Raw genomic sequence first — 19,596 nt, 5'->3', positions numbered from 1 at the left:
GTAGAGAGGGACTCTTGACCACCTTGTGTGCGATTTTTCATGAGATACTCACTATCCGTTGAGACTGCCCTATATTACAGTGATAGTCTTAATGTGTATATATATGTAGCGACTATGTAAATATAGCATGAGTTTGGTTAGGGACGTATGACTTATCGATTTTCTGGTTGGGTTGTTATAGAAAGGACTTGTTTGTGAGTTTCGACTTACCTTTGTTATATTTTTTCATGTGCTTGTTAGTTCAAGTCATAGAGGTTGTTCGTGTTAATTATAGAGCATTCATCTTTACTCTTTCGTAGTCATTGGCGTAGGATACTATCTTTGTATAGTTTACTTAGTGGATTTTAGTATCTTTATATTTCGGTTTTGTTATTTTGTTTAGGGGTCCATGATACGGATTCCTGAGTTGTATTATGGAGGTTTATTCCTTATGGAATTTATTGGAGGATTGGTATAAGAGGATTGATGATTTATTTAGTTTTTCATTCAGCGAATATTTATTTATTCTTATTTCATCTTGTATTCTGTGCTTGTTTAAATATTAATTGTTTGGTATCCCCGAGTTTTCGGGTGTGGGCCAAGCCAACCTACACGTGGAAATTTGGGGGTATCACATTAGTTACCATTCAATCTTCCACCATTTTCATAATTCTTAAGTCGTTGTTAAAGGCAAAAAAGAACTCTCAAAAGGGTGGTCATTCCATACCCTTTTTACAGTTGCTTGATAATTGCTATAGTATAACAAATATCTGGAATATTGTTTAGCTCTTCAATTGGATTCGGTAAGAGTCATGGCACGCCCACGCATCAACTAAAATTATGTTGTGGCTAAACAATGTCATCATTTAGGTTCATATACCCCCTTTTTAATCAATGTCATTCCATAGATTCACACGATATTCCCTAGAATAACATAACTTATTTAAACGAACTACGTTGAACCTGATTCTTGTCATGGCATTCATGAATAAGATAGGTAGGTATCTCGAATAGGTTTCGAGTTCCATCACCCTACACTTACATTTTTCTACTTATTGAATATCCTTTTAACTACTTATTAAGGAACTAGATCTCTTTTTTCTAGAAGTGGTTTTGTCATTAGACGATATTACATTCACAAGCAACATGAAAGGTAAAGTAAGTAACTGTACTCGATATGGGCATTTTTGGGGTGTTTTAACACTTCTCCAAGTATAAGTTAACCCCCGAACCGGATGATTTGGTTCACGCCGACTAGTTGAAAGTCACATTAGGTCCCACGTTGTATTTCTTCCCATTATCACTCCTTAAAGCTCCCTTATGTGACCTAGAACACCAAAACTGGATGTTAGGTGGCGAATCCACATTGGCTGTCGCATTCCACGTTGACATCTTCCAACCCTGTCGCATTTAAGTTTGAGAAACCTCATAACTTATTGGCTAAATCACCCACCCATTGCAGGGGTGAGACATCGCGCTGTGACTAGCCCTCATTGGCGAGTTTTCCCGGGCACGATATAAGTGAAACACACTCAAGTCAATAGTTAGATCACACACCACACAATAATAGGTTATAATCAGCAAAACTGCCAAGTTAAGTTGGTTAGAAAGCCGTTAGGCTGGACTAATTTGCTTAAGGTTTGTTGCAAATGATTTGAAAGCTTGATCTTAGACTGGTTATGATGAGCTTTCTTCAAATATGCAAGATTGAATGAGGCTTAACTAATTTGCAATCGATGGTCGTTGAAGCTCAATCTCAAAATGTGGGTTAAAGATCTTTAATGAATAATGACACTTGTGTGACGTGATTATTGTTCTCCATTTCAACACTTGTTTGGTATGTTCATTGTTTTTCGCCTTCAAAATTTTCAAGTATTAGAAGAGTCAAGTATTTAACCCAGTTTCAACAGTCGATTTAGTTTTTCTGTATATATATTTTTTCTTCTCCACCCATCTACCTTTATTTATAGGATCCATTAATGGGTAAAATTGTAACTTAAGCCATCTTTAAGAATTGCCCATTTATTTGTTTGTCCTTCAAGATAATTATGCATAAACATGTAGGGGAAATAAAAATTGTGCATAAGTTTGGGCTTGTTGGGCAATTTGGTCTAATCTATCATTCCAAATTTGATGATGAGTGTGAAACCCAATTGATATTTAATTTATCTCTTATTGACTTTTTGAGTCTCAAACAGTGGTAACTCATAAAAATCTGATAATTAAAAGTTGCTTAAAAAAAAAAAAAAAAAAAATTGGATGAGTCTCGGAATCAATGACATGGACATTCTTCCAATAAACGAAGAAGTGCCTCTCTCTGTAGTCTAGTCTAAAACCCACACACAATCCTACTCACAATTCTTCGATTTCCCTGCTTTCCACGCAAAACCCAATTCCCTGAAACCATAAAATCGTTTCCCTTGGTGCTTTCTCTTCACTTTCCCTTCTCTGAAACACCCATTTCCGCTTTCATCAACAACGCGTGAGGCGTGAGGCGTGAGGTGTCGAGGCTTTGGAGTCTATTTTGGCTGCCACAAACACAAGAAAACACCGACCCCAAATCGATGTCACCGCCTTTTTGAGTAGCCGACAAATACAGATTGTCTCGCTTTCCCTTCTAACCCTCTAATGCTAACATTTTGGTGGGGTTGTTTACCAAAGTTTTCAGACGGAGATTTCAAAGTCGGTGCTTCGAATGTTCCTCGAATCTTTACATTTGATCGTTTTGGTATAGATATTAGTTTATTATATGGAGAAAATCCCATGTGGTAAACACTTCTGAATTGGTGTGTTCTTCTAGAATTTGAAGCGCAGAGGAGAGAATTGGGTATCATCCAAGGGCTGAAATTTGATTGGAGGAGGTTGTTTTGATATTGGTGAGAAACCCACCAATAAAATCAAATCTTTTGATGTTTGGGGGTTTGTATATATGAATGTGAAATTCATGTAGAATCAGAAGAGGTGTGTCTAAATTCTGCAAAAATAAATTTAGAAGTAGATAGTAAGGGCTTAGTAGAATATGATTTTCTAGTTTATTTGTAAAGATATTTTGTGTGTGATAGAGTATTTGTGGTTGTTGTATTTGATTGTGTTTCTTTGCAAATAATAGAAGTTGAGATTTATTAGAAGAGGATGGTTGCAACTACTGAGGGTGAAGTGTACTCAAATGGGTTGATTCAGAACTCAAATGGCGCCACAGAAGAGAAGGTCGATGAGCTTCGTCGTCTTCTGGGTAAAGCAGATGGTGACCCTTTGAGGATTGTTGGTGTTGGGGCTGGTGCTTGGGGTAGTGTTTTTGTAGCATTGTTGCAAGATAGCTATGGTCACCTCAGAGAGAAGGTTCAGATTAGGATATGGAGAAGACCCGGAAGGTCTGTTGATAGAGCAACAGCTGAGCATCTATTTGAGGTGATCAATTCGAGGGAAGATGTATTGAGGAGACTTATTAGGCGATGCGCGTACTTGAAGTATGTGGAGGCCAGATTAGGCGATCGGACGCTATATGCAGACGAGCTTTTGAAAGATGGGTTTTGCGTGAATATGATTGACACCCCACTCTGCCCTTTAAAGGTTGTCACCAACTTGCAGGAGGCTGTGTGGGATGCTGATCTTGTGGTGAATGGTTTGCCATCAACGGAAACAAGGGAGGTTTTTGAAGAAATTAGTAAGTATTGGAAGGAAAGAATTACTATGCCAGTCATCATTTCATTAGCAAAGGGTATAGAGGCTGAATTGGAACCCGAACCCCGTATAATAACTCCTACTCAAATGATCAATCGAGCAAGTAAGGATTGAATTCTTTAGTCCCTCACCCCCCTCTTGAATTGTTTTTATGGATGCAATGCATAGACTGAATCTTGTTAATGTATTATACCTATATTTTCCTGTTGCAAAGATTTATTCTGGCAAAGGACTTGCTTTCTACAAAAATTGATGCATGGATTGTTATACTGCTGATTTGTTGACGGGTTCCAGGTTGTTTTAATTTAAAAGACAAAAAAAATTATTGTTGCCTTGGTAACTGATTGTCATGCTGACAAACCATTTGAACACCGCACTTCTTTTAATAGTGCAGGTTAGAAATTAAATTATAAATACAAGTCTAATGTGTCGATATTTAAAAGTCAATGAAGATGATCACCAGTCTTTTTAGTTGATCAAGGTCTTGAATAATTATTTTAGTAACTGTCAGAACAAAGGGTATTGCTCCTGGCTGTAGATTTTTTCTGCAAAAAATGCCACTGAGCAAAGATGATCGTTACTGAGAAAAAATAAAAATCTTGACGGTTATGGAAGTTCCCGCATACAAGAGTGTATGGCCTAAGACTCTTACTTGTCCCGATGAGATGATGTTTTTGGTTTTGCGACTATGAGAAACATGCTTAGCCTTTAATAATTCATAGCTTATAATTACATTTTTAGACTCGTCTGGAAGTGATTATAATTCATTTTCTTGACCTGATGAACTATACTTACTGGGGTTATTATATTTAATTGATGTAGGAATTTCCTTAAAAGTTAGAAATCCAATAGAAAATAATAAACAGCCAAATGAGAAGATAATAGAGACAGGTAGTGATGATGCATCACACCTCTGTAATAGTTCGATCAGGCTAAAAATTTATAAGTTGACAGTTGACATAAGAGTGGGAAAATATATAAGTTGATAGTTGACGTAAGAGTTGGTGAATAAATTTAAGAACTCGAAGATTGAAGACAAAAAAGAGAAGAGGAGGGAATCACACATTGGTCTAGACACTCACTCTTAAGAAAATGCCTATATCATCAGTCATCACTTATAAAAAAAGCAAACACAGACATGGAGGCTTAATCAACTCTGAAGATTTAATACTCGATCTCAACCTATTTCAAGCTATGAGACTAGTTAAGGCTGATCCACACTTGACCATGAAACAAAACACATGCTTGGCCAAGTCTATTATGTAGCTCAAAATTTCATTAAGAAGATACCACTAATATTTAAACTCAAATAAAAATATACTCTAATACTTGTTTAGCAGTATTCCTTGATAAAAACATGCTGAAGACTCCACAAAATCTTATAATGAAATCTAGTAAAAAAATTCCCAACTGGTTTTTGTCTTGAAGTATAACCAGTACTCTGTAAGTCTCTTTTCTATGAATTAATACTGCTTTCTTGCGCTTCTTGCGTTCTTCATTTTTAACAAAATAAAGTTCTTACATTACCTTAGTGTTTGCTGGTATAATATTTTATTCCCCTCACAGGATACCACAACTTTCTAGAATGTGATTTCTAGTCTTTCTAGGTGCCTTGTGAATGAGAGCCTGCACATACTAACATACGTGGAGATACAGGAACATGCCTGCTATGGTGCTAATTCAACATATCATACAGATGGTCTTCTGTCTTGAATTGCTATGAAATTTTCACCAATTTGTTGAGGATGAATTACAAAGAAAAAAGGAACTCGCATGTTAAAAAAATTTATTTGTTAGTAGTTCTGTTGCTTGTTTGACCTGCATTATATAACAATTTATTTCTGCTCCATCTTTCCGTAATTACCCCTTGAAGTCGCTAGAGGTGGAACTTAAATGCACTCCTCTACCCCATCTTATGATGAATATATAATTTGCAGCTGGACTTCCCATGGAGAACAGTCTATATCTTGGAGGACCTAATATTGCATCAGAGATTTACAACAAGGAATATGCTAATGCTCGGATATGTGGAGCTGAAAAGTGGAGGAAACCACTAGCAAAATTTTTGAGGCAACCCCATTTTGTTGTGTGGGATAATGGTGACCTTGTCACTCATGAAGTTATGGGTGGCTTAAAAAATGTCTATGCCATCGGAGCTGGTAAGATTCAAATTCTTGATCGTAAACTAGAACTTGCGGATTAAAGAATGTGTTATATGTTTATATTTTTGGATCATTCCATTTCATTTTATATCACGAGGGATTAGGACCGAAACCCTACGCTCTGATTTTGAGGAAGAAGTGCAAGGCTGTGATCTAAACTTAGAGGGAGTCATTTGGCCATGGAAAACTAATTTAGAAAAGCTCAACTAATTTTTAGATTAAAATGAACTATAATGATAATTTTAAAACTGACTAACTTTAAAGCATGATGCTAAATCTGTTCATTATTCATTTAATATGATTAAGAGCATCAAAATAAAAACCATTCAAACCACGCATGTACAAGATTTTTACATGGAAACCTTAAAGGGAAAAACAATGGGACCTAATCCAGTTGATCAAATTTCACTCTGAGAATGAAATTACAACTAGGTTGACCAGATTCCTAAAACCCTAGAAATTCCCTAGTTTTTTTTTTTTTGGATAGAGTTACGCAAGATCCAATCTAACCTCTTCATGAATTTTCGGTCAACAGATTTACTTCTCACAAATGGATTTTCAATTTCCACAACTAGTCGACCAATCCTTGTGTTCCTTGTGTGGTTAAACTTTTGGTGTTGATGTCTTTTGATGCACAACTGAAATGACCAACACACACTCACGAAAAAAAAAACTCTGGCAATTTGATTTGCTAAAATGCATTCAAAGTTGAAAAACTTTATGCCTTGATGTTTAGGATGCTCTCTTATGTGCTCTCCTTATTTTTCTGAAAACATATGAGTAGTATAAATTGGGTTTAGACATTAAGAGATTAGGGTTGTTAATCAAGTTTCAATTTTAAAAGAAAAATGCAATTAACTTATCAAAAAAAGAAAAGAAAAATGCAATTCACAGTTGTTGATCGAAACATAGCCAGTGGCCTTAGATGGATCCTTCATCAATGGAAGTGCCCTATCCAACAAGCTTTAGGATTTTTATTAAGGAAAGTTCTAAAACACCCTTATGCTTTCCAAGGGATTTTGACTCATCAAACCATCAATTTTGAAAACCCTAATGTAATGAATGCAACAAAATCATAAATCTTAAATGGTGAGTACATGAGTGATTGTCAAAATGACCTTTTGCCCTTGTATATTTCCTAAATTCCATTTCTACCCTTAGGTTAGAGGTAATCAACTAAACTAACTCAACTTTTAAGCATACTATCTGAAAATAAAAATAAAAATAAAAATATGGACTCAAGCTTTTGTGATGAAATATGCTGACCTAAGTTCTATTGACCTAACATTCTCCCCCTTGCGCAATTTTGTGACAAAAGAAAATGACCTTCAAATAAGCATAAAGAAAATATTTTAGACACCAATACCATTATACTCCATCACCACCACCACCAAGGTGACGAAGTTCTTCATGAACTCGGAGTACATCGTAGTGTATTTGTGTACTCAAAACAAGTTGCAACTGAAAGTTGAAAATTATTCTCTATGCTTGTTAAGCCGTATATCAATGTTTTATCAACCTTGGATAATAGAGCCTCAATTTCATCAAACACGGTTGAGTGGTCTCGATTGACGTTGAGTGTGCCATTCATAATTAATCCGGTGTGGTACAATTTGGTACTTCTTTTTCTTGTCCCTCCTCTTCATCTTCGTCACAATCATTAATTGACTCACTAGAATTCAGATTCATATGACCTTGACATTTTTCTTTGGGAAGATGTGAGATGAGTTTGTTGAGGGAGGAATGGTTGAGTGACTTTTTTCCTTCATCATTTTCTCATTGATGTTAAAATTTGAATAAAAAAAAGCAAGCAGACCCCAAGTGTTGTTCATGGGTACTCTCCAGTTTCAGAACTTTCCCCGAGTTTGGTTTTCCATTTTTTGATATGACCCTAAAAATTTAACCCTTTGTTGTGTGTTTACATACATACAATTCCATATTTGTACTTTTATCCCTAAGAAACTGGTTATAATTGGCCCTAAATACCCTTGCTAGTGCTGCATTATATCAACTTTGGCAATACATGCCAGATGTTTGTGCTCATCATGATTTTGAATTGGAGTGATGATGTATCTTACTTAGGGCTGCAAATGAACCGAGCTGTTCATGAACAGCTCGGGCTCGGCTCGTTAAAAGCTCTGTTCGGGCTTGTTCGTGAAGTAAACGAGCCGAGCTTGAACACATTTTTTAGGCTCGTTTAGTAAACGAGCCGAGCTTGAGCAACGCTAAGCTCGGCTCGTTAGGCTCGCGAACAGGCTCATTTAGCAAAATGATTAATTTTTATTTTATTTTATTTTATACTAATATACAATTGTGTGGCCCATTTAATATAAAGCCAATCTAAATACATATTCATTAGCCCAAGTTCATTTAACTTTAAGCCCAACTCACCTTAAACCCAACTCTACTTAACCTATTACCCTACATCATTATATATATCTATCTTTATATCAGGCGTTGGTTTTTCTGACGAATTTCATTACAGTAGCCGCAACATTGCTTCTTGCTCTCTAGCACGCCGTCGCAACATCGCTTCTTCCTCTCTAGCACGCCCTCAACTGTCTCCAACAAATCTCTGTAATATCTGCTATGAAACCTTAAACAAATCTTGCAACATCACTCATCTAATCCCATCCCTTTCAACATTGATACAGCATTGAGGAGGGTTTCCAATAGATCTCTCTCTCAAATCTCTCTATGGGTCTCGACGTCCCAATCATATTTTAGTGTTGGCGAGATCAGAAGAATGATCGGAGAGCTCTTTTCGTCCGTTGTCAAAACAGTATTTAGATCTAAAGCTTTTCTTTTCTTTTTTTTCTTTTTTTTTTTCATTTTGGCTTGAAGGCGAGCTCGAGCCGAGCCGAGCCCGAGCTTGCCAAAATATTGGCGAGCCAAGCCCGAGCCTAGTTTGGCTAAGCTCTCCCAAGCCCGAGCACCCTCCTAAAGCTGGCGAGCCGAGCTCGAGCACCCTAATCTTACTGTATTGAAGAAAATTAATTGCCTATTGGGTGGCATCATGACCAGTGCACATAAAAGGTTGCCTCCTGCTCTAGTTGATAAAAAATTTAAAGGTATCAGGTGTTTAATGTGATTGGTTTTACTACTCTTCAAGAGATCTAATTGATTTATTTGAAAAGTTTTAAACATGAAGCATATCTTTGGAGGTTTCCTTGGGACAGTTACCCAAGGCTCTGATACGTAGTACTGGTGATGCAAACTTAGGGAGGTGAATAGGTCTTATTATATTAAATAAAAAATTTAACTAACTTTTAACTTTTTCTGATGATTGTGTTTTAAATTTCAGTTATTTAAGTTGAATTACATCCACACAATCACATGAACATAGTAAAATAACTAGAGAGTAGAGACAATATTTTTATGCGGAAAACCTTCAACAGGAAAAATCATGGAACCTAGTCCAACCATTAACAATCCACTATGATAAAGAGATAGTACAACCAGGTTACCAGATTGCCACCCTAGAATTCATTAGTTACCTCTTAACACATACAAACCAAACTCTCCACTCAAGTCTCCTGGTTGTCCATTCCATCAACCAAGAAATTTGCTTCTCGATGGCTTGTTCAATCCTTCTGCTCTTTGATTTTTGGTTGACTTTCTCTTTGTAGTTAATTATGATGATCTTCTAGTTTTGGAGACTTTATATCACATATATATGTAACTTGATGTAAAATGCTAGGTTAAGGAACAAGGGATTTTCTCTCTAAAGTAGGATTCTCTCTCTAGTATGCTTAGAGGCTCAAATGATCACCCTAGACTGACAATAACCCCATTTATGGTCAATATAGGAGGCTCATGCTATATAGTAAGTTAAATCCTTTTTTTTTCTCCCATGAGTAAATTTCATTAAAGAGCGGTCAAGAGGGGAGCGCATCCTAGAACAACTGCAAAAAGGCCAAAAAAGAAGCTAAACTTTCAAACCATCCACAAAATCTAATAAGTCCACCCATTGATTAACAATTATTCCCGTATACCCAAAAAAATAAAGAACTAAGAAGCCATCAAAGCATCTCCTACAGGAGGTCCTCAATTGATTAAGCCTTCGGTTGAGGATTATTGGAATTCAAAACGAATTTCTAGAATACCTTCGATTGATAAACATATCAATAAAGGCTTTCTGGAGAGCACTCAATCATTCGACCTATCCATTGACACATTTTTTTGTGTGGCTAATTATTCATTGACACGTTTTCCAATAAAACTTAGTTTTGAAAATTTTCAGAAAACTTTAATTTGAAAGCACCAACTTTAGAAACAAGTTGAGAATAAATATTTTGAGTCTTTTCAAGATCAAATCTAGGTCATTTGAGGTCTTCTAAGGTGTATTTACTTGTGCCCTAGATATGTGATATCACCATGTGGATTTTGCGCTGTGTTCTTTATGAATCTTGAGCTCCATTGTCTTCAACAATTGTAGCCAACTGACTCAAGACATTCTAACAGTACAACCCAAGTTTTGAATAGAAATTGCCGACAAATGACTCTAATTCCTAATGCTTCTCGAAAATTTGATTAAAACGTTTCTCTTTCCAAGATCATAAATGCGAAATATGTAGAGCCTTTTTTACAAAGTATTCATTCAGTTCTCCAGCTTCTAGATTAACGGATGGGTTTCAAACTAATTTATTTTCTAATTATGGCTTCTAGTTTTCTCTTCAAACTAGACATTGGTTTAAAGTTAAGTGTTTCCTATCTTAGTCATCTAAATAAATCATGAAAAAATTCCTGGAAATGCCAACAGGAAAATAGGTTGGTTATGTTGGGCTCTACAACAGGAAAATAGGTTAAAATATTGATGTTCGGGCAATTCTTTGCTGCTGTTGGGTTTATGAGAATAGGAACCAACTTATTACTGGTGGCAATTTATCTTTAATGAAATTGCATAAGATTGAGGGAACATGGGGTCAAACTAATAAAGTGAAAATAAAATGTAAAATATATAAAAAGTATAGTATGTTTAAGATCTAAGATAAGATTACTTATAAAAAAGTATTTCATAACCCATTAAGTGCATCAAAAATACATCTAACCAATTTTGGCATAGATATGAACAAAAATGGACAGAAAATAACTTTCTTATATATCTAAACAGAAACCTTGCTCGTTGATCATGACCATGACTGAATAAGAGAGGTTGTCTGTGTACATATGAAGAGGCACTGAAGATAGGTTTTTATGGGCTTTATATTGGCCCTTTATGGGGAACATTTCATTGGGTTTTCCCGATGTAATTCCACCCATGTGACATATTCCAGCTGTTTATAAGCTATAATGCCTTTTTCTGGAAATTTGTGTTTTTTTTTTTTTTTTTTTTTTTGTTGCAATCTTCATATTTAAGCAATGAACTTGGAATGCAAGCATGCCGAGCATAATTTTGGTTTCGCTGAAGCAAAAATAATTCAAATTTAATTCTTATAATTGGTGAACATGAATCCCAGTTATATATTTGAGCAACTCTTCATTTGTAGCCCTGATTGAGGCTTTATTGTCATATTTTATAAAATGTTTTTATGCTTGTTCAAATTAGTTTCCTACTCCAACTGAAAAGCAAAAATAAAAAATAACATGAAATGGAGGAATAATTCATATCTTGATTAACATAATCTCATTCTATACAATCTCTCTTTCCAGGTTTGGAATCTGTTCAGTTACCTTTTCTTTTTGAATTTGACAGGTATGATAGCAACTCTAACTAATGAGAGTGCCACCAGTAAATCAGTATACTTTGCACACTGTACATCAGAGATGATATTTATTACTCATCTTTTAGCAGAAGAACCAGAGAAGCTTGCAGGTCCTCTGTTGGCTGACACATATGTAACCCTGTTGAAAGGTCGTAATGCGTGGTATGGCCAAAAGTTGGCTAAAGGGGAATTAAGCCTTGATATGGGCGATAGTATCAAAGGGAAAGGGATGATTCAGGTGCGTTTATTGATTACTTAAAGGAAGTGATGATATGATTGATGGGTCCTTTGAGTTCTTTCTGTCAATGCACTTTTTACACAGCCTTAGGTTACTGGTTGGCTTGGGTGGTTAAATTCCATAACTATGAAGCAGTTGATTTTAATATGCACCAGGTATGTTTGAAAAGAGTTCCATGGTGAAATGATTTAATCACCTCAAAAAAAGAATTTTGTTTTTGGGTGGGGGGGTTTTTGGTATTTTGGGGGGGGGGGGGGGGGGGGGTGGTTATGGTCGTCTTTTGAGCTTCACCAAAGCAAGTACACTTGAATTGCCTGAATTATTATTGTAACATCATTTAAGTTGTTGGATAATAATATGACGTAAATGCTGACTTTAGGAGTCAAATTGGGGGGTACTCAGAGTTGCTTACAAGCGCATTTATAAGTTCTAGTGATATGGCCTCTAAATTGTGACTTTTTTTGCCAACTTGCTACTGCAACCATATTATGGATCGTATGTAGAATATTATCCTGTTATTCCTGTGGACAATTAATTTCTTGGACACGGGTGAACAGGACACCAATGTTTGGACACCTTCGTAGGAGTTCAGTTCTATTTACTTAATAAATGCACAGATTAAGTGTGCAGTACATATCTCCTCAACTGCTTTGTTTCTTGGACACTAGTGAACACTATACCCATGTAAGAAACCTGTTTGGATACCTTCATAAGAAATGTATGTAGAACTTGTGTGTACTGGCTATTTCCTTGTTTAGTATGCTATATGGTTTTTACATTTACACTTGTGATTCCTTTATGCACACAAACCCAAAGCACGAATAAACGAACTGTGAGAAGAATACTCTCTCTAGATTGTGAAGTCTTGATTCGAACATCCCATATCTGCACAGATTGAAGTACAGGCGCAGTGTGTGTGTGAAAAAGAAACTATGCCCATGATGACTTAGTAAATTATTTTGCTGATTATATGGAACTAGAGTTTCAATACTTGATCTGTACAATCCTTTACCATTTTATGTAGCAAAGGCGTCTAATCTTTCATTGCTGTTAGCACTCTTTTATGCCCCCGTCTTCTGTGTTGCAGGGAGTCTCCGCAGTGAAAGCCTTTTTTGAGCTACTAAGTCAGTCTCGTTTAAGTATCCTACATCCCGAAGAAAAAAAGCCTGTCGCTCCAGTTGAGCTCTGTCCCATCTTGAAAACATTATATAAAATACTAATAATGCGGTAATGTTCATTTTTTACACCTCTCTCTCTCTCTCTCTCTCTATGATAGACTATTGATCCATCTGAATCTTCAGGGAGCTCCCACCACTGGCCATTCTTCAGGCACTGAGAGATGAAACTATGCATGATCCCCGAGAGCGCATTCAAATAGCACAAACCCATGCATTTTACAAACCTTCCCTTCTTGGGCAGCAGCCTTGAAGGAGATACGAGCAATAAATTTTTTCTGTTCTCCCAGGATGGGAAATCTAAGTGAACTAAGATTTTGCATATTCAGCCATTTTTGTAGCATGATATGGACTTATGATGATCAGTACAATAGTTGTTTAAGCAATGGTTTGTCAGATTATGTATCTCAGTTCATTTGCCCCTCAGTTCTAGTTTTATTTGGGAGAGTTGATAACGTGCTATATTCAACCGTAGTTTTTTACTTTGGATTGTGATAAGTGTGGCAATATGTCATTGTCCAGAATAAAAATTTGACTTCATATCAATTTTCCCGCCGACGGTTTTGCCAAAAATACCCCCATCAACCAAGTCACTTTCATTAATATCTATATGTGTGGGACAGCTTATTGATTTCGTAGTTTTGAAATTAGTATTAGTATTAGAGCGGCTTTTGCTAAAAATACCCCATCAACAATTGTTCCTTGAGAGCAAAAAATTAAATACTCACTTTTAATTCTAACATTATGATCTAATATTTTCTTTATTTTAAGAAACTTATATTTTCTTTCCATATCATTAAGGCTCTGTTTGGTTAGATGGAAATAGGCAATAAAAGAAAAGAAATAGAAAATGAAAGAAAAGTGAAGTGAATGGGCAAAAAAAAAAAAAAAAAAAAATTTCTAATATGCATTTGGTTAGAATGAAAATTTATCCAAGAAAATTGTAAAAAAAAAAAATATTAATTTATTATTTTGGATAGCATGAAAGTAAAAAAAAAAAAATCAATTAAAGATACCAAATTTACCCTTATAATTTTAAATACTAATAAATAAATAAATTTGTATTTATTGATGTCTATTTTTAGCAAAGAAATAGTAAAATAATGGATTATTAAATTTAATAATATAATTATTTATATTTTATTTATATTTAAAATAAGACTTCATAATATTTTCTGAGGCAGTAATAGAACTAATTATTAGTGTATGAGAAACGAAACTTAAAAAAAAAACACGGAGATGCATTGATGGCAATACTAATTATTTTTAAAGAGATCTGATTGTATTTTGTTGTTGTCAATTATATATGAATTTGTGGAAAAACAAACAAAGGTGAAAAAAAAAAAAAGTTATTTTGCAGAGAATTTGCCTCTTAGAAATTCAGTACAAAAATAAACGAAGAACTTGTTTTTCACTGTTGGGTAAAATGGGAATGTCAAATAAAAAGGCAAACATTTCACGCGAAAAAATTATTTCGCGAAAAAATTATTTCCCTGTGTTTTGTGCATGAAAAGTTTTGAGGGAAAATAGACAAGTATGGAAACAAAATTTTCCATTAGTTTTCTCTTTCTATCTATCCAAACTCTAAAAAAATTTAAAATTTTTCTCTTTCCTTTCTTTTCTAGCTGTTTCCACAAAATAACAGAATTAGACAATTTATTAAAGGAAACAAAAAAAAATAATAATTTGGCTACTTTTTTGTTTGGGTTTCTCTGTCCAATATCGATTGTTTATTCAACAAATTTGCAAGCAGCAACAGAAACCAAATAAAATTAATCCAAAGAGATAAATAAAATGGCCATTAAATAAAGATTGCTTGAGAAGTATTGATTATAATCAAAACTCATAAATGTATACATATTTTTGTGGGTTGAAATCGGACCAAGATCACCTCTAGTCCCATAGTGCCCCATTTGCTCCATTTTGGGTAAATGAACAGTGTTTACCATGTTTGGTTAAAAAATATATTTTTGTAATATAGAATTTTCGTGTATATATGTATATACTGTTGAAGAATACACCTTTTTTGTTCCCTCCCTCATTTCTTCTTCCTCTTCCCTCCCTCATTTCAGGCGCCTTTGAAATAGAAATCAAATCCCGCCACTAGCCTTCTTCTCTTCCAAAATATGAATGAAGCCATTTTAGAAATTCTTTCTTTCCAAATAGAATCCGGAAGTAGCGATATTGTTGTGTGAATCAACCCAAAATTTGAATGCTATAAATTGTTTCCAAATAGAAGCAGTGCTTCTATCAATGGCAATAAAATTGCAGATTCGGATTTCCTTCCAAAAACGAAGCAGCAATGTATTTCCAAAGCTAAGCAGGAGTGTATTTCCAAATCGAAACAGGAGATCACTTTGTTTCCAACCCTAAGCAGGTACGATTCATAATTTTGAAATTTGATGTTGAAGAAAATCGTCTTATTTCCATAAGAACTGAATGGCAGAAACAAATATAATGAGTAAGAATATATAAACACAATTTTGGTAAGAAACCCAGAAATAGAAAATTATTGGTGAATTTGAATTGATCGCTATTTTATTGTGCAGTTATTAGGGGTTTTACTGTTTGTCTGTGAGAATAAAAAATGAGAGGATTTGTAGGGTACATAACTGGCCGGAAAAGAGTGTTTCAGAGTATTACAATGTTAAGAAAATGTTTAGTCGTTGAACTTGCATCGTAACGTTTTCTTAAGTTGCATCCCAACTTTCTCCTAATAAGCATCCCAAATTCTTCCTTATCTACATTCCAATATTTCTGTAAAGTGAGTCACAACATTTTCCTAAGGTACATCCTAAAATTTTCGTAATATAAATCCCAAAGTATTTGTAAAGTGTATCCTAAATTTTCCTAATGTAAATCCCAAAGATTTCGTAATTTACATCCCAATTTCTTGAAAAGGTACATCTCAAATTTTTCATAAGGTGAGTCTCAACTATTTTGTAAGATGAATCCCAACTGTTTGCTAACGTAAATCCCAAATTTTGTGTCATATTAATCCCAACATTTTCACAAAGTGTATGTGAAATTAGCATCAGTTGGTTGGACATATATATTCTGTTGTGGCTACGAGGATTTTTATCCTCGTTTGTCTACGATATACTTGATTGATACATGCAAATAAATGAATGAGATATATGTCAAATTTAATTTCTCATACATGTGAAAAAGGTTTTTTATTTGATTGGTCATACATGTGAAAAGGTTTTGTATTTGAGCCGTTGAAATGGAACATACTTGGGATGTAGAAGTAAAATTATTTTTTGTTAATTCAATATTGTATGCATATCTGAGAAAATGTTTTGTATTTGAGCTATTCAGATAGAAGGTGAAGTAAATAATATTCAAGACACAACAAATGGACGAAACGTTCCTGTTGTAGAACCGGAAGTGATTAAATGGAAACCAAGGTATAAAATGGAACTTGATAATGAGAAAGAGGCATATGAATTTTACAATGCATATGATGGTCATATTGGTTTTAGCACCCGGAAGGAGTATGGCAATAAAGTTAATGGAAGAATTACATCAAGGGCATTAGTTTGTAGCAAGGAAGGTGTGAAGGGGACTGACAAACGGGATGTATTTAGAAAGACTCTCCGGGCTCAAACACGAACCAATTACGGTGTACGAATGGTTCTTAGATATGACAAGACAAAGGCAAAGTACGTAGTTTCTAAATTTGTAGAAAGTCACAACCATCCATTCATAATTGCTAAATGCAGCCACATGATGCCGTCCCAGCGACAAATTTCCTCAGTCTTGGCCATCGATGTTGAGTTGGCTTCGGATTCAGGAATTTCGGCTTGCAATGCATATGAGTTGATGGGAAGGCAATCTGGTGGCAAAGAATCAATTGGATACTTAAAAGTGGATCTTAAAAATTATCTAAGGACGCGAAGACTCTTTATGGAGAGGTGGCATGACTTGTAGATTATTTTGAGACGCGTGCTTGTGAAGATCCTTCGTTCTTCTATTCCTTGCAACTGGATACTGAGCAAATGATTACGAACATATTCTGGTCAGATTGTAGAATAATCATTGATTATAGCCATTTTGGAGATGTTATCAGTTTCGACACAGCGTACAAAATGGTACACGGCAATAGACCATTTGCAATTTTCTTGGGTATGAATCATCACCGGAAGACCGCTGTGTTTGGAGCAGCCTTAATGTATGATGAGACAGCGGATTCGTTTATCTGGTTATTTGAAAGGTTCTTGAAAACAATGGGCAGAAAAGCGCCAAAGACGATTATTACAGATCAAGACGCTGCAATGGCGAAGGCATTAAAGCAGGTGAATAACTTTCATGCATCTCAATTCGTATTTTTTGGATTTGCAATATTGCAACACGGGTATTAAGTTAATTAATCTTGCAGTTAATTTTGATGATCTTCTTGTTTTAGAGACTTTCAATCACATATATATGTAACTTAATGTAAAATGCTAGGTTAAGGAACAAGGGATTTTCTCTCTAAAGTAGGATTCTCTCTCTAGTATGCTTAGAAGCTCAAATGATCACCGTAGACTGACTATAACCCCATTTATAGTCAATATAGGAGGTTCATGCTATATAGTAAGTAAAATCCTTTTTTTTTTTTTTCTCCCATGAGTAAATTTCATTAAAGAGTGGTCAATAGGGGAGCGCATCCCAGAACAACTGCAAGAAGGCCAAAAAAGAAGCTAAACTTTCAAACCAGCCACAAAATCTACTAAGTCCACCCATCGATTTACAATTATTCCCGTATACCCAAAAAAATAAAGAACTAAGAAGCCATCAAAGCATTTCCTACAGGAGGTCCTCAATTGATCAAGCCTTCGGTTGAGAATTATTGGATTTCAAAACGAATTTCTAGAATAACTTCGATTGATAAACATATCAATAAAGGCTTTCTGGAGAGCACTCAATCATTCAACCTATCCATTGACACATTTTTTTGTGTGGATAATTATTCATTGACACGTTTTCAAATAAAACTTAATTTTGAAAATTTTCAGAAAACTTTAATTTGAAAGCATTAACTTCAAAAACAAGTTGAGAATAAATATTTTGAGTCTTTTCAAGATCAAATCTAGGTCATTTGAGGTCTTCTAAGGTTTATTTACCTGTGCCCTAGATATGAGATATCACCATTGTTAGGCGCTGAATGTTATACATTTTAGCCCCTTTACTTGCATGTTTTATTCTCTTAATAATAGTTTATTTGTGATTTTACATTGTTTTATTATTTTTTATTTATTTCAGGGCTTTAATTGTAAAATCAGTCAAGACCAGTGATTCTGAGTTTCAAAAGATGACATTCCATGGGACCGAGCAATGTTGAAGATCCAAGTCTAATTATACTTAGAAAATAGTCCAAAAGAAGCCACAAGTTGGTGAGAATGGAAAGAAGAAGAAAAGGAAAAATCTTTCTCCAAAAAGGAAACTTTCGCCAAAGTTGGTAACTTGAACCCGTTTTGGTAATCTGACCGTATCTCTCTCCTAGAGTATTAAAACAACTAAATTATCGCTTGGGTTGAAAGGAAATTCGAAGAGCTATAATTTTGTATTTCACGAGGATTCCCTAAAACAGCTGTTTACCTTGTCAAAATTGGGTTAGAACTCTGTACGAATTTTGGAGTCCTTATTTAATAGAATTTCTATGTATGTCTTCTATATGAAAAAAGGAACTTTAGGGCTGATCTTTTATTATTTAAAGGGAGTCCTCTACAGTATTGAATCATCATACAGAGGAGAAGCATTCAGAATAAAGAAGAAATCGATCCATGGCGGTGAAGATGTCTTCCTCAACCATGAAGAATTCCACTCCAGTTATGCTTGGCAAAACGCTTTGCTAGGGTTGTGATGTAGCCCTAGTTTAGCACACTGGTTTGATTGTATTTAATTATTGGAGAACAATTTTTATCATGCATGATTGTGTAATCTATAGGATTTTTAATTGACTTTTCAATAAGAATCGGTTTTAGAGTTTTAGTTTAATTACAAATATTTTTTTATTGTCTTAGATATTTTAATCTTGTGATTAAACACAACTCATTCACTTCTTGTAGTTATGAATGAGATGATTACACAATGGTTTTTATTTGAATATAATGTTAGAGATTTGATGGATTATGCCTAGAAAAGATAGACCATGCTACACCCTAGAGTAAAGTAGTTAGGTAGATGGTTTATGCCAATCGAAGATAGTCCATGCTTAGCTTTAAATTATATTATTTTCTAGCTAAATTAATATGTGCTTGTAGCCATGATTAATTCCCTATGCATGTTATATGATATATCTCCAATAAATTGATACAATTAACTGGTGGTGCGACGGTAGTGACGAAGTCATACCCCTAGTCCTCTCTCTATTTTCTACATCCTATTTAATCATTGTTCTTTAGTTTATTTTATTTTTCTACTCAGTTAATTTAGAGTTAATCATCACAATTCGATTATCTTACTTTCAATTTAATTTCAAATTTAAGAAATCTGTTGACAAACTTATTTTACACAAGTCCCTTGGGCACGACACCCTTACAAGTAAACCCTATCTGCAAAGATTCGTGCACTTGCGAATGGTACATATAAATTTCATAACAAGTTTTTGGCGCTATTGTCGGGGACTTGTTTTAGTTCTTGACAGATAATATTAAATTCTACAATTAATT

At 34.8% G+C, this 19,596-nt stretch overlaps 2 protein-coding genes across 2 annotated transcripts; both read left to right on the top strand.

The window, feature by feature from the left end:
• Positions 1-2,223: 2,223 nt before the first annotated feature.
• Positions 2,224-13,366, top strand: LOC132295097 (probable glycerol-3-phosphate dehydrogenase [NAD(+)] 1, cytosolic). Its single transcript, XM_059793180.1, has 6 exons — positions 2,224-2,940; positions 3,089-3,763; positions 5,598-5,819; positions 11,518-11,765; positions 12,853-12,992; positions 13,067-13,366. The coding sequence occupies exons 2-6, from the start codon at positions 3,112-3,114 to the stop codon at positions 13,191-13,193; spliced, it is 1,389 nt and encodes a 462-aa protein (XP_059649163.1). The 5' UTR covers positions 2,224-2,940; positions 3,089-3,111; the 3' UTR covers positions 13,194-13,366.
• Positions 13,367-16,357: 2,991 nt separating this feature from the next.
• LOC132296288 (protein FAR1-RELATED SEQUENCE 5-like) lies at positions 16,358-16,873 on the top strand. Its single transcript, XM_059794498.1, has one exon. The coding sequence runs from the start codon at positions 16,358-16,360 to the stop codon at positions 16,871-16,873; it is 516 nt and encodes a 171-aa protein (XP_059650481.1).
• The last annotated feature ends 2,723 nt before the right edge of the window (positions 16,874-19,596 follow it).

This window comes from Cornus florida, unplaced genomic scaffold (genome assembly GCF_030987335.1).
Source record: "Cornus florida cultivar Cherokee Brave unplaced genomic scaffold, ASM3098733v1 CherokeeBrave_3.0.0_Hap2_Chr02, whole genome shotgun sequence".
Taxonomy (NCBI): Eukaryota; Viridiplantae; Streptophyta; class Magnoliopsida; order Cornales; family Cornaceae; genus Cornus; species Cornus florida.
Note: the sequence above shows the minus strand (reverse complement) of the source record. Positions and strands in the feature narration are given on the sequence as shown.